We start from the raw sequence: 13,595 nt of genomic DNA, 5'->3' as shown, positions 1-13,595 counted from the left end.
TTATAATGAAGCCCAGTGACTTCATTGCTGAATGACTGCTGCCTGTGTACTTTCTGCAGAGATTGAAATGCTGCCTCCACCTGGCTGCCACTGCAAAGCAAAGTGTCTTTACTGCTGACTGCCTGTGCCCTGTGACCCTCTGCAGAAACTGAGACTCTGCACCTGGCTGCCACTGTGGAATACACATTTCCAGGATAAGATGAAACAAAAGACGTGTTCCAAGCTGTGGCATCTTGCTTCAGGTTGCACTGTGAATACTCTGACCATTTTAATGGCCGATCATTTAATGCCTTGTAAGCATGCACTAGCCTCAGATGACATGGCCCATAGCACATGGACCGTAGCTCCTGGCCCTCCCTGCATACACTGGCACACAGAGCGTGTCCTACTGCAAGCGGGAAGTTCTGTAAACTCCAGTAAGTGTGTATCTGTCTTCAAAGTCTGTCCACTCCGACCTGGGCTTACGGGAACTACGGACACACATCAGATGGGGAGGCAGACATGACTGGCAGACTCTAGCAGACCAATTCCAGACACGGGTACTTAGGTTTCTTGTGAGAAGTAAGGGGTGATACGGGATTGTTCACGCTTGTCGCTGGAAAATGTAATTGGCATACTGCAGCCTTTGAAATGGCAGCATAGGCCCCAACCCCTCCTCCAGCTCCTCACCTGCTCGACTATAACCCACATTTGGCAGTGGGAAGGCCCAGTGCCTAGCCTTATCTTTTTTCCAGAATCACTTACTTGACGCGTTACAGTGCTCTGATGCAGAGGAAGAGACTTGTCAACACCGTAATGGAGATGTTTAGGTGGTGTATTTACTTATTTTATTTATAGATCAACTATCCCCTAATTGCTTTATATACAGACAACATGTACAAAATGGATGGACCAGTTAAAAAGGAATCACAAGGAAAGAAGGTGATCTTTGCAATTAGATTTAAATAGAAGGAAACTGGACAGAGATCGAAGAGGCAAAGTGAGAGCGTTACAGTGCTTCTGAGCCAAAAGGGAGAAAGAACGGAAGCGAGATGGGGCACAGGGCGGGCAAGGAACAGCAGGGAGGAAGAGAGATTGTGAGCGAAGTGCAGGCAGTGGATAGTAGAAAGAAACTAGACTAGGAAGGTAGGGAGGAGCAAATCCGTAGAGGCATTTAAAGACAAAGCATAGAATGTTTGAGCTTAAATGGGGCATCAAAAGATAACCAATAGAGAAGGCTCAGAGCAGTGGAGATAGAGTCTCTAGTAGATAGTGAACACAGAATGCGAATAGAGGAGGAGTAGATAGAACACAGAGGAACAAGAGTTTTAAGACCCAGGAGTATACATAAACCGAAGAAAAGACTAAAGAGGTGATTAGAAGTGTAGAAGCATGGAAAGTAAAAAAGCAGCGTGCCTTCCAAATATTAGGGTTGAAAATGACAAGGGCGCCAAATTGAAGATATGTGAGAGCAGAAAGGTAGTGCAGGGTCAAAGTGGACACTTCGGGCAAGGTAGTAAGAGGGAGGGAGGCAGGGGGAAAACAAATAGTAGGGGAGGTTAAGGGTGGAGGAACAGTAGAAGCAGGAAAGACAAGGACCTGCGTTTTAGAAGGATTAAGGTGTAAAAAATGTGAAGACATCCAACACTGAATGGAGAGAAGACAGGCCGAGAGAGATGCGTGAATCGAGTCTGAAAATGGGGAACAGGAGAGGAAGATTTGAGAGTCTTCTGCATACAAATGGTAAGAAAAACAATATGCAACGATGAAAGCCCCAAGAGGAGAGGCAAACAGAGAAAAAAGGAGTGGACCGAACACCGAGCCTTGGGGTACACTGTGAGAAAGAGGGAAAACAGGAGAGGCCTAGAAGGACCAAGAAACAGAAAAGGTGTGGTTAGTATTATAGGACTGAACACAGCACATAACTCTAAACGTTTGAGAATAATGAGAATAATGACTCCAGAGAACTCTCAGATGAAACCCCAATTATGAAAAGCAAAAAGACTGCTTCCATAGATGAGAAACAGAACTGCACACGCGTTCTAAATTGAGCCTTCTAGATCATTCACACCATATAAGGGCCTCCAGTAACCCCACGTTCACATGTATGTGTTAGCATCTGGGGGAAATCATCTGGCCAATAAAGTGGCAAGAGCACAGGTGGAATCCATAACAATTGCCCGTGTCCTCTCAGTCACCTTCGTGCATCCCCCAGGTATGCATAATTCTTTAGCCCTAGTGCCGTAGACCCCTAGCTCCCTTCCTCTCTGTGTCTCGCCCAAGACACACACACGCAATCCCACTGCACCCCCAATTTACCTACTCACGCGGATCTAACCTGTGCTCCCCCTGGATGGCAGCCATGGTAATAGAAAGAGGAAACTACTGCCTTTACTATATTACATGGTGGCCATCTTTGTTAGTAGTTTCTTAAAAGAAATTTGGCATTTGCAAGACATGTGGAGCACATTTGCCTTAAAAAAAAAATCCAAACTATGTTTATCACCCTGAAAAAAGTCCAGGGTACTACTAACGATAACCTCCAAATTTGTTGTCCGACAAAGCTGAGGCTGGCAGGTCATTCCAAGAATGTTCTACCCCTGAAGCATGTGTATTATCATTATATTAAATCCTCACATCCTCCAGAAATCAAGAATGTTTCCATGGGCATCAATGAAGACTGCATGATTCTCTTAGAGGGAGAACGACTCTGCCGTAAATTTGTCATTTGGAAATCACATCCAGACAATCCATCCCAACTCAATGCACTCAAAGAAATTCAAGCTTGAGAAATATATATGGATGCTCTGATGATTCTAAAGAGAACAAGTGGGTCAGTTTCAAAGACAGGAACCTTCAGCTGTGCAAATTGATTCTACTGGGGAAGCTAGCCTGCACTCTGTAGGTCCCTCCTTTGTGTACATATTTCACAAGAGATGACCATGAGGATATAACATTTAATGGAATAATAGCCACTTGGGCATATTCCACTTGAGAACATTGACCACAAAAGAACCACCTGCTCTATTGTCCTATTAACAGAGGGCTGCCCTTTCTACGTTCAAGATATAGGAAATAGGGTTAGCAGAGCAGCAACAACATGCTTTTCCCAGCATCAGAATCACATTCCTACAATGCCCAATAGACGAAGTTGCTTAGAACTTCTGAAATGTATATGCGCCCTCTCTATTTTATGGCCCTCATCATTTTTGTCCCTAGAAGCAGGATATTTTTCTAAAGATTTTATGAAAATAATTCAGCTAGGTGAAAAACGTTGCCATTTGGATTAGGTATCATTAACTGGAAGGAACCATGCTTCTTACTCACTCTTGGTAGACAACAACTTGGCACAGATGAAGCTGTATTCTTTCGGGTAAGTTCTGAAACGCTCTGTTCTTCTTTAGGCACATTTGTATCTATAAAGAGGAGAAAACGCATTTCCATTTAAAGTGATTAAGAAAGACATAGCGAATACAATTGCTATATTTTCTGCATGTTTTTTCAGAAAAACGTCCTTTATACTAGCTTTGCCTGCTAAGTAATCTTGGTAATATCCAAACAGACCCTCAATGCTGGCTAATCATAAAATAAGAAATTCTTCAAGATAATATGCGATATATTCTAACAGATGTAGGAAACATCACAATATTACAACAAGAATAGCTGTATTTACTAAATTGGCCAGGCCTTGTACATCTATATTAGAAATGTTTCATTTCACACAACATTTATGTAGTCACACTGTAGTGGCAACATAGCTATTGTTAGAACACACTTTGTTATACTATATTACAGCTAGATTTTAAATTGCAAGTTGCCTTGACAAAAAAAGCCAATCTTCAGAAAATGTTGGCCGAGGGCCATTGTGCATGCCATATTTGTTAACGTTGATTGAACCTTTAAAGGGCATATCTGAACAGAATTGTATTTTAAATCTGAAGCCATCTCTGAAAAGAATTGGATTTTGATAAATCTTCAACAGTTAGATACTCCACCGGTGTGCACATTCTGCCAATGTTGCTAAATAAAAACATAGGAAGTCTAAATGATCAAGCACCTGATTTTGGACACAGAGGCATAAAACAGATCATCATGAAGGCAGTCATCCTAAAGTTGTGAGGGCTCCTGGAATCCCACTGCTGTACTACATGGCTGTGCTGGACAGGTAGCCCCTTCTGCTGCTATTTTGTATCGAAGTAAAAATAGAGCAGGGGAAACTCCCTTTCCTGCTTCAGGTGGTGTCCCTATTTGAAGAAGTTGTTTGTAGGTTTATGCCACCATCCATCATGGTTTATACCTGCTACATGGGGGCAGCCATTTATTAAAGGCGGTTGATTGTGCCTACTTAGGTGGCCAGAGCAGACGTAACACCAGATCAAAGTTTAACGCAGCCCCGGAATACTTCCTTCTTTAATCATGAACCACTTTTCTGTAAGGCTGTTGGAGATCCTGTCATCAACACTGATGCACCCACACAACGCTTGCTCCACTGGACCTAGCTAAATTGGGAACCAGCAGGGGGAATTCATTAAGCTCAATCAAGTTCTAGCACAAGATTTGGCCAGTATGCTAGTGATTCCTTGAGCTGACCCTCGATTTATCCTGAACTCTCAATCTGAAAGCCATCTGTTTTCACTTTCAAAGACGGATTCATTTGATGCAATCGCCTACTTAACACATTCATACTGCAAGATGGACCTGCATTGGTATTTTATCTGATGTGCTTTTGCAAATAGAATGTTCTGTTATCACGTATGTAACTCTGGGTGGTTCCTTCAATGTTCAAGAGTGGTGCTACCTGCCTCTTTGCATGGAGTTGCATTACCATTTACCATTCAAAGTTCTTTGACACGCCCATAACTCACTTATTATCCACCCAGTGGGGGTGTTTGAATACCATACTGCCTAGAATAGTATGAACTGCAATAGTGCCTCCAACCTGTCTCGTTGGGCCAAAAGGAACCCGTAATGAAGGAGCATCTGTGGGCCTATCTACACACCTCTATGTACATTTATATTGAAACATGTTTTAATGAACATGAACCCTACTAAATAAACAATATTATTTGTTTATTTATCCCAAATGGCCTCTGTTAATACATTCATAAATTACATACTGAGGAACATGATATATTTGGAGAAGATCTAGTTGTTTTATATTGGCTTATATATTACAGAAGACAGTTATGCATTTCTTATATTATGCACATATAAGGACATTATTTTAGGGTATAGCCACTTCCAATCTGGGGTTAGGATATGCCTTATCCCTCTTGAGAAAAGCAACAGCCATGTACCCCAATCTCTGTGGGATATCTCACTGACTGGTTATACAAGGAACAGGCAAAGACGCACCTGGATCCAGGTGATATCCAAATGAATTAGCCTTGAGAAACAGATTAGCACAGTATTGCATTTGGCTCTCTGGGGGAGTGCTTGAGTGGGCAGAAATGAGAAGAGTCATTTAGATCCAGCCGCATTCAGATATTGGGGGGGAGGCATAGCAAACTGGCCTAGGGAAATAGAACAAAGGAGTTCTCATTTTAATCAAGTCATGGTCATCTGTCTAGTGTTCATTCTATGGATCCTTCATAGGGACTGGAGATGGGAACCAATGTGGGAGCAGGTGATTGCTTAGGGGTCCAAGATGGCTTCAGGAATGAGTAACCAGTCTAGTTGAATGCACCTCCCTGCTCCCGGACCTGGAGAAAGAATGTGGTGCACATGCCTCTTCAAACCCCACCAGAGTTCATTGGATTCTGTCCATGAAGTTCTAGCCAAACCTGGTGAAGTTGACTAAGTGTTATTTGGCCGAACGGGAACTGATACAGGAAAGACTTTGTAACCCATCTGACAAGAGCCATTGTGAAGCTGATATTAAGGTCTCAGCGGACAAGAATGGACAGCACCTTTAGGCCCAAGATAGAGCTGTGAGGGGCAGAAATATGAGGTGGACAACTTTGTGAAGGTTTTTCATAAGATGCAATTTTATTAACTCAAAAGGTTGGATAAACACCTCACTATCCCTACCCTGCTGGGGATATCCCTGACTGTCAAAATAAACTGAAGAAACCACTCTAACAAAAGGTTTCTGTCCCTCACATTTATACATATAATAAACTTAAAAAGGCAACATATGGCAGTTCCAATATAACAGAAATAACAGTTATGTTCACAACCTGGTAACTGTTTCTCCTTATTATCTGGATGGGTTTCCCTTCCCCACATTCAAGTAGGATCTTATTCAACAGTTCCTAAAGGATAAAGAAATCTTTTTTCGCAACAAAGTTCCAATAAAGTTCTTTTTGTTCCAACTTGAACTCCACCAACAGTTCACAATGTTCAACAAGTTTTACCTTTTTTCCACGTGTGATAAATAGTTCAATACACCTTCTTCTCATAAAACAAGAATACTTCCATCATTAATATTAACAAAAATGTCTTTGTCAGGGAGATTCTGCAATAGTTCACAAAATACAATAGTGGTTCTCTCACTTCTTCTACAACACTTTGCACCACACCACAGTACTTCAATGACATCCACTTGGTCCACTCACCTGCCAGGTCTACCACTACAAGATTGTTTGCCCTGGTGTACTCTCCTGCCAGGACAAACGAAATCACTAACTACTACAAGTACTTCTGTGGTAAAAGGTTGTTTACAACAATTTAGCAATGTCTTTTGCTTCACACAATCAAGTGTGACTACGTCTTTTGGGAAGACAAGAAACACATTGGTGCTGTTTGTAACACACCTGTGATTGTCACACGCACTCTTGTTTCCAAATGCTGACATTGGTTTTCTCTCACTCGTACACTTCTTTGGATTTGGCAATGTGGGTTTAAGTCAGTTGCTCTTATAGCCTCTTTTTCACATCAGCAATGCAGCTTAAAAGACATTTGGATTCTTAATTGCCCTCTCTGGGCTTTGGAAATGTTGGTTCTTTTTAACTTGCATTGATATTATTCTCTTTTTTTCTTTGGCAATTGTTGCTTGTATTGGTTTCCCGTAATATTGTCCTTTCTTGTTGCTGGCAATTATTCTGACCCGCATAAATACAATCACACCTTTCTAGTCTGCTTGTCACGTTCTCATTCTGCCACCTTATCCTCTTTGAGTCAACTTGGTTTTCAAAAGGATTATTATTCTGCTTTACATCAGTTCGGTTTTCAAAATAATGTTTGATTTGCCTCTTCACTCCCTTCTATTAGTTATGCACTTAATGCACCCAGACTTGGCCAGCGGGCGATCACGGAGCGCTTCAGTGTCACAATACACTAGTGAACTCACTTGGTCTGGCGTGCGTGTCCGTTCGCTCCACTGCCTCCTGGTCTTCTGCTTCTGCTGTTCTGCGTGGCCTGTCAAACTGCTTCTCTCAGTTTTCCGTGGCTCGCACCAGTCGGTAAAAGGAGCTCTCCTCGATCCAAATGCTCTCCGGTGCTCACCTGCCACCGGAGCCCGACTTACTATGGGGGAAGCTTTTAAACTTCACACTTCCAGCTGTGCGACCTCTGCAGCTACAGTCTTAAGGGGCAAAGCCGTCAAACCCAACGCTTCCTGCTGCACAACCCCTGCAAGCAAGATCTCAGAAGGGGGAGAATCTCTCAGGAACGGCATCCGTTTGACACATGACAGTGGTTCCAGCGCCTCTGTTCTCCTACAGCTTCTGCTTTCACTACAACGTGGAGGTACCACAACTACTCCACCTCCTGCTACTGCTCTCCATGGCCTGCACCTTAGGGGGCCTTTTATGCCTCCCAGTTTCTCTCAGGTGTGGGTCATTAACGCTTTTAGGCTGCAACTTGCAGTCTGGCGTCTTTGCAGCACTTTTCTGAGTCCCAGTACTCTGGCCATTTTGGGGCTTGTAGTCCCCCAATGGTGAAATCATTTTTTCGAATGGAAATATCATTACCAAATTCATTTCTCCCCTTAATTATATTCCCCAAAGGAGTATTCTAAGGATTGAAAGGAGGTTGTTGCTTTACAGGGAAGCCAGCAGAATCTAAATTGTTAATATTTAAAGACTCATCTTTAATATTCCCCTGAGGTTCATAGGAGTGTTTGCCTCTATGAATGTCAATGACTTTTAAAGGTGGCTTCGTACTCCCAATGCACAACTCGTTATGATTATGTTCACCCACATTAAGATAGTTAGCTTTGGGAAATTAAAGCTCTCTCTGACAGCAAGTCATTATATATTCTGGTATCACTGCTATTTCTTCATTTGAGGAAAACAAATACTGCGTCTCACTCAACAGAGTCCCCTTGATCCCTTCGAGCCCTTCTCCTCCCAGGTGATCCTCCCAGCTAACACCACCCGCATGGTCAGGATCAGGAAGCATCCGCCTTCTCCTGGACACCTGGGAGGAGACTTTAGGCATGGTCTTTGTGAGGACTCTGCAGGATTCATCACAAAGATAAAAGGCGGTTGGGGCCTGCAGGCTTATTTAAATCATAGAGAGAAGCTACAAATTTCACAGTGACCACCATTCGGGTCTAGGTGCCAAGGAATTGATACCAGAGTTGTAGCGGCTCCGAAGTGAGGACGACATACCATGGATTATCCATGTAAGATGATGTACAATGTGAAACCTGATAGTATGGAGAAGCATGGTTTGTTATCATTACAGAATCATTACCCATGGTTAGTGAATCATTACCCATTTAGGGATGCAGTTATCCATCATACATACTGATTAGTATTGACATGAAGTAGTGACATTAGACTATCCACATTATTCTGCCACATATATGTATGCATTTGCAATTTGCTTATAGAATGAGGCCTGTTATATTTGTAGACACATGTCATATTTGTAGACACATGTAGAGATATGTTGTTATGTATTATGTATGCAATGAGTGTGCACTTAGAATATGCATGAAGTCTGCATATAGATAGCGCTTGAGTTTGCGAGTTAATGTGCTAAGCACTATAGAGAATGCATTTAGCTGGCTCTGAAGCCATTCAGAAGCTGTTTGTTACGCGGAGAAGTTGTTATGAGTTAGTGAACAAGTATGCGTAAACAGTTGCTTGGCAGAAAGATAACGCGACTTTTGGTCCGAGTGGAGAAGGCAAGGCAGGCCTTATCAGCCCTGGGCTGGTGCTTTGCAGACAGAGAGAAGGTGGGGGTAGGCAGTGCCATGGAGGGAGAGCTTTGCAGGCAGAGACATGGAGAGGAGAGAGGGATTTGAATGGAGAAATATGAGGAGATGGTGTTTTGTACCGCAGGCCAACAGAAGATATGGTATAGATATGTAGAAAATGTCACATTGACCAGAACACGAAGTGATTGAAAAAGTACAAGTACATGCATCACAGACATTTAGGCACTGCTCACATTTAGAAATGCTGACAGACAGAAAGAGGCATTTTAGCTTAGAGAGAACAAGTGTAACCATGGATATCTATACGTCATTGAACAGTATAATGAGAGGTGAGGCTTTGGGAGTTTCTAGTTGTTGGAGATGGAGTTTTGTTAGGAGCTGCTCTCTGAGAATGAGAGATTGAGAGAGGTTTGGATGACTGAGATCGAGGGAGCATTGGGGGAAGCATTCTGAGCAGAGCTGATGAGATCTGGCAGGGATCTGGCAGAGAGAGGTCTGGCTCTGACTGACTGGCTGGTTGCAGAGTTAGCGGGAGAGGAGAGACAGAGCAAAACAGAGAAAAGGGGAGTATTGCTGAATAAGACATGTGCATGGGGAATTAGAACAGACAGAAATACCATGTGAAGGTGGGCACCACAGAAGTTAGGTCCTTTAATATAGATAAAGTTCATTTAGGAAAATTGTGTAATATTTTAACCTGGAGCTGCCAGTCTATGATTGATCCTGTGGCATCCGGATCACACTAAACGAATTCCAAGAAAAAGTAAGGTAAAAATACCGTACTTAAGACTGGTGCTCTCAGTTGACCTTAAATAAGGTTGCTCAATCATATATAGCTCTTGCGTAAAATAATTCAAATGTTAGACAAAATATATTTCCAAATGGTACAAAGTTTTTCCAAGAGAAATGTTTAATTCACATTTCCTGGTTTTATATCTTTCTTGATTAGTTCAGATATTGCGAGGCAACTCAAAATCGATAGGTCAATTATTAACAATAGTACATATGCCAATGCATTTCGGTCTGAGACCATCTTCAGGGCTGTACTGAAGTGAGTGTAGAATCTGCTAATTGTGAGTTGTCCTCTCCTGTGAATGCGTTCGTAGAACGTCTCCAGTGTTCCTGCACTCGTATGATTCGCGCGCGGGACCGATCGCGCTCCGCGCGATCGGTCCCGCGCGCGAATCATACGAGTGCAGGAACACTGGAGACGTTCTACGAACGCATTCACAGGAGAGGACAACTCACAATTAGCAGATTCTACACTCACTTCAGTACAGCCCTGAAGATGGTCTCAGACCGAAATGCATTGGCATATGTACTATTGTTAATAATTGACCTATCGATTTTGAGTTGCCTCGCAATATCTGAACTAATCAAGAAAGATATAAAACCAGGAAATGTGAATTAAACATTTCTCTTGGAAAAACTTTGTACCATTTGGAAATATATTTTGTCTAACATTTGAATTATTTTACGCAAGAATTAGAACAGACACTCACACAGAGCTTTGGCTGACATGATAGATGGGGTAATCAGACAGGGTTTGTCTTAGAGAGAGAGTGTGAAGTATGGTGTGAAATGAAGAGGAATGGTGTGGAATGGAATTGCTATTAGATTGCTAGCATTAGAAGCCTGTACGGCTTATAGTTATTGCATTGCTGGTAGATTTGCACCAAAAGTATAAAAGGTGCAAATTCGAGATATGCATTATATTAGTGTTTGCATCATGCATTGCAATGTATGAATAAAAATGTTTCTATTGTTGAATCGATTCATGTGTTTTCTTTGTGTCTTATGTTAGTGTGTCCATAGGAGTATGTTACAAGTAATCTAGGAGTAACACAGTGCACAAAGGCCCTGAGATGCAAGAGCAGGGGGGCATAGTGATCCACACCCCCCTAGGAGATTGTCTAAGACTGACAACAGGTCACCCACATGGGGCTAGGCCAAAGGTAGATTTGTGGCACTTTTCCACAACAAGTGGAAGACCATGTGTTGTGACTGAACTCTATACTGGGTTTGGAATCCTAACAGGTGAGTTGTGCCTTCCCTTATGGATGTTTGTGAAGTGCTCAAACATAGAGCGAAATGCCCCAGATTGTGCAGTGCATGGATTTCGCCATTTGTTTTTGTATGGCCATTTTTGTGTAGTTTGTAAAGTGCAATTGTTCTGAAGGGCAGTATGGCACTATGCTCAGCTGTCTGAGTATATCACTGAAGTCAGAAATAGGGCACAAGGAGAAGTCGGATGTCTTCTCACCAAGGAGGAGAGGCACAGAAAGAGAGTAACAGCTGACCCCATGTTTCCAAAGGATTTTAGTTGACTACAGGGATTAAGTACGGCTTCCCATTGTGACCCCTCTCCTTTTCCTTGGCTTTCAAAAACATTTAGCTATCATAAGAACAGAGGACACAAACCCGGGCATGAAATATCCCAGGTCCTTGCAGACAATATTATGCTCTCTCTGAATGAAGCAGCCTTGTCATTTCCACCTCTTCAATTATTGCAGACATTCCCGGGTATGTCAGGGTTTAAAATTAACCTTAATAAATGTCAGGTACTGAATTTGAAATTGAACACTAAACAGGTAGCACATTTGGAACCACCACCTTCTGATGGGCAATAGGGAGTATTTCTTACTTAAGAGTCTCACCTACCCCAAACATCCCCAAGCTTGTCCAACAGGATATAATGGCATTTTTCTTGCGGAACCGGGAACATATAATTTCAAGTGCAGTTTTACATCTGACCAGGAATAGGGGAGGTCTTGTACTTCCTAATATTATGAGATACTTCCAAGCTGCTCAAATAAGGGTAATAAGGAATTGGATATCTCAGTCCTCTTGGAAATGTTCGAAAACACTTCAAGAGGATGTTATAGAGAAACCCAAATCTATGTGCGAATGACCATCTCTTAAAAGGACCCTGCTGATTTGGGGCAATATCTCTGGTAGACTGGGACTGACTACTTTAACTGGTGTATTTTTTTTATTTTTTTATTTGAGTTTGGCTTATCATCAAGCCTTTACAAAACCTAACATAAAAACCATTTACACATTCTTAAAACAAGAATTTGTCCACAATTCTTAGATTCACATAAAACAGTTATTGGGTTGACATGTTGCTCTTCCCTCAAACCCAATTTAAATCATTTAACTTTTCTAAAATTCAATCACTCTAACTTGGATTAATTGTTTCCAACAATTATTTCACATATTTTTAATACTCGAACCATTGCTTATGTTAGTACTGCATTATGACCCAAGATCAACTTATCCCAGAAAAATTCTGAGATTAAGTCTTCCTCGTGGCACACAAATTTCCTGAAGAGTGTCAATCGTAAACTCTGCTCTGTCGCCCTGCTTGCGTCTTTCTAACACTTCTCTACAGTGTGCCAAATTCAACCTATCCTTAGGAAGTTATTCCGTAATGCTCTATCTGGGAATTTTATAAGATAGAAGGACAAACAACCAAGTTTTTTTTTCAGCCAGTAAAAAGGGATTTTTAAAGGAGGACATTCTGACCTTCTCAATGGTCTCAATCCAATCCATAGCTTTCAGATTCTTTTTAACTTTTAATGGATTGCAAATAAGGGTTTCTATATCTAAGTCAACCTTATACAGAGCCTTACTCACTCTACTTTCCAAAGCTGCTAACATGCCAGACTTGTATTGCAACATGTGACATCTAATGTCTCCATAAAGACTGAACCCCTTTGCAGTAATGATTTTCCGGTACAGCGAGATTAGCTTCCAGTTTGCAATACAATCCAAGGACTTAAGTCCTAGTACGAACCTAATACACCAACCTGTGGCGCAAGCAGGGAGACCCAATGCCTTCTTCCACAATTGAGCTTCAAAGATGTGCCAATTAATGGACCAACGGCGTGGTTTAGCCTCCAATCCACACAGGATTTCAAGAACGACTTTTGCCAAGTAGAATTTAACCAGAGGCAGAATCAAAAACTTGCAAAATTTAAAGTTCAGTTTATGCATTTGTACAGCACTCTGCATTATCTTTGCAGCAACCTCGGCCTCCGATTTGTAAACAGCAGGGGCGGCATAAACATACATGCCAGATATTTCACCACCTCTACCCTTTGTATCCTTTGGCCTAATACTGGTGTATTCGTCCTGTCCATTTCATCACAGACTTTAAATTTAGCTCAACATGTGAGGGAAGAGCATTTTAACCCTAGAGATCTCGAGGATGTAATCTATTTGTATTGCACTTGTTACTCCAGGGTCAAATCAGATCTTTGGAATCAAGTAAGGACCCTTTTGGTTGCTCCAAGAAAGACTGCATCAGATACTATTAAGCCATTGCATGCTCTATAGACTTAATACAGATGCAGCAGGTAGGCCACTAACAGGAACAACTGAGTTCTTGGCCACTAGGCCAACTGTCTGATTTACTAACTTTACAATTACTTAATTCCAAAATGAACGAGGATCTTCCCTCCTACATCAGTGCATATCTCAGAGATTTGAGCACAACATTCCC

General features: G+C 41.9%; 1 protein-coding gene across 1 annotated transcript in view; it reads right to left on the bottom strand.

The window, feature by feature from the left end:
- The window catches only part of LOC138516471 (cyclic nucleotide-binding domain-containing protein 2-like), a 1,453,423-nt gene that overhangs the window by 1,281,795 nt on the left and 158,033 nt on the right, over nt 1–13,595 (bottom strand). Inside the window, exon 5 of the mRNA XM_069631627.1 lies at nt 3,307–3,395. Within this exon, the coding sequence (XP_069487728.1) occupies nt 3,307–3,395 (89 nt within the window). The remainder of the gene's footprint in view (nt 1–3,306; nt 3,396–13,595) is intronic.

The sequence above is a fragment of the Ambystoma mexicanum genome, chromosome 6q, assembly GCF_040938575.1.
Source record: "Ambystoma mexicanum isolate Mex_15411 chromosome 6q, UKY_AmexF1_1, whole genome shotgun sequence".
In the NCBI taxonomy this organism is placed as follows: Eukaryota; Metazoa; Chordata; class Amphibia; order Caudata; family Ambystomatidae; genus Ambystoma; species Ambystoma mexicanum.
Note: the sequence above shows the minus strand (reverse complement) of the source record. Positions and strands in the feature narration are given on the sequence as shown.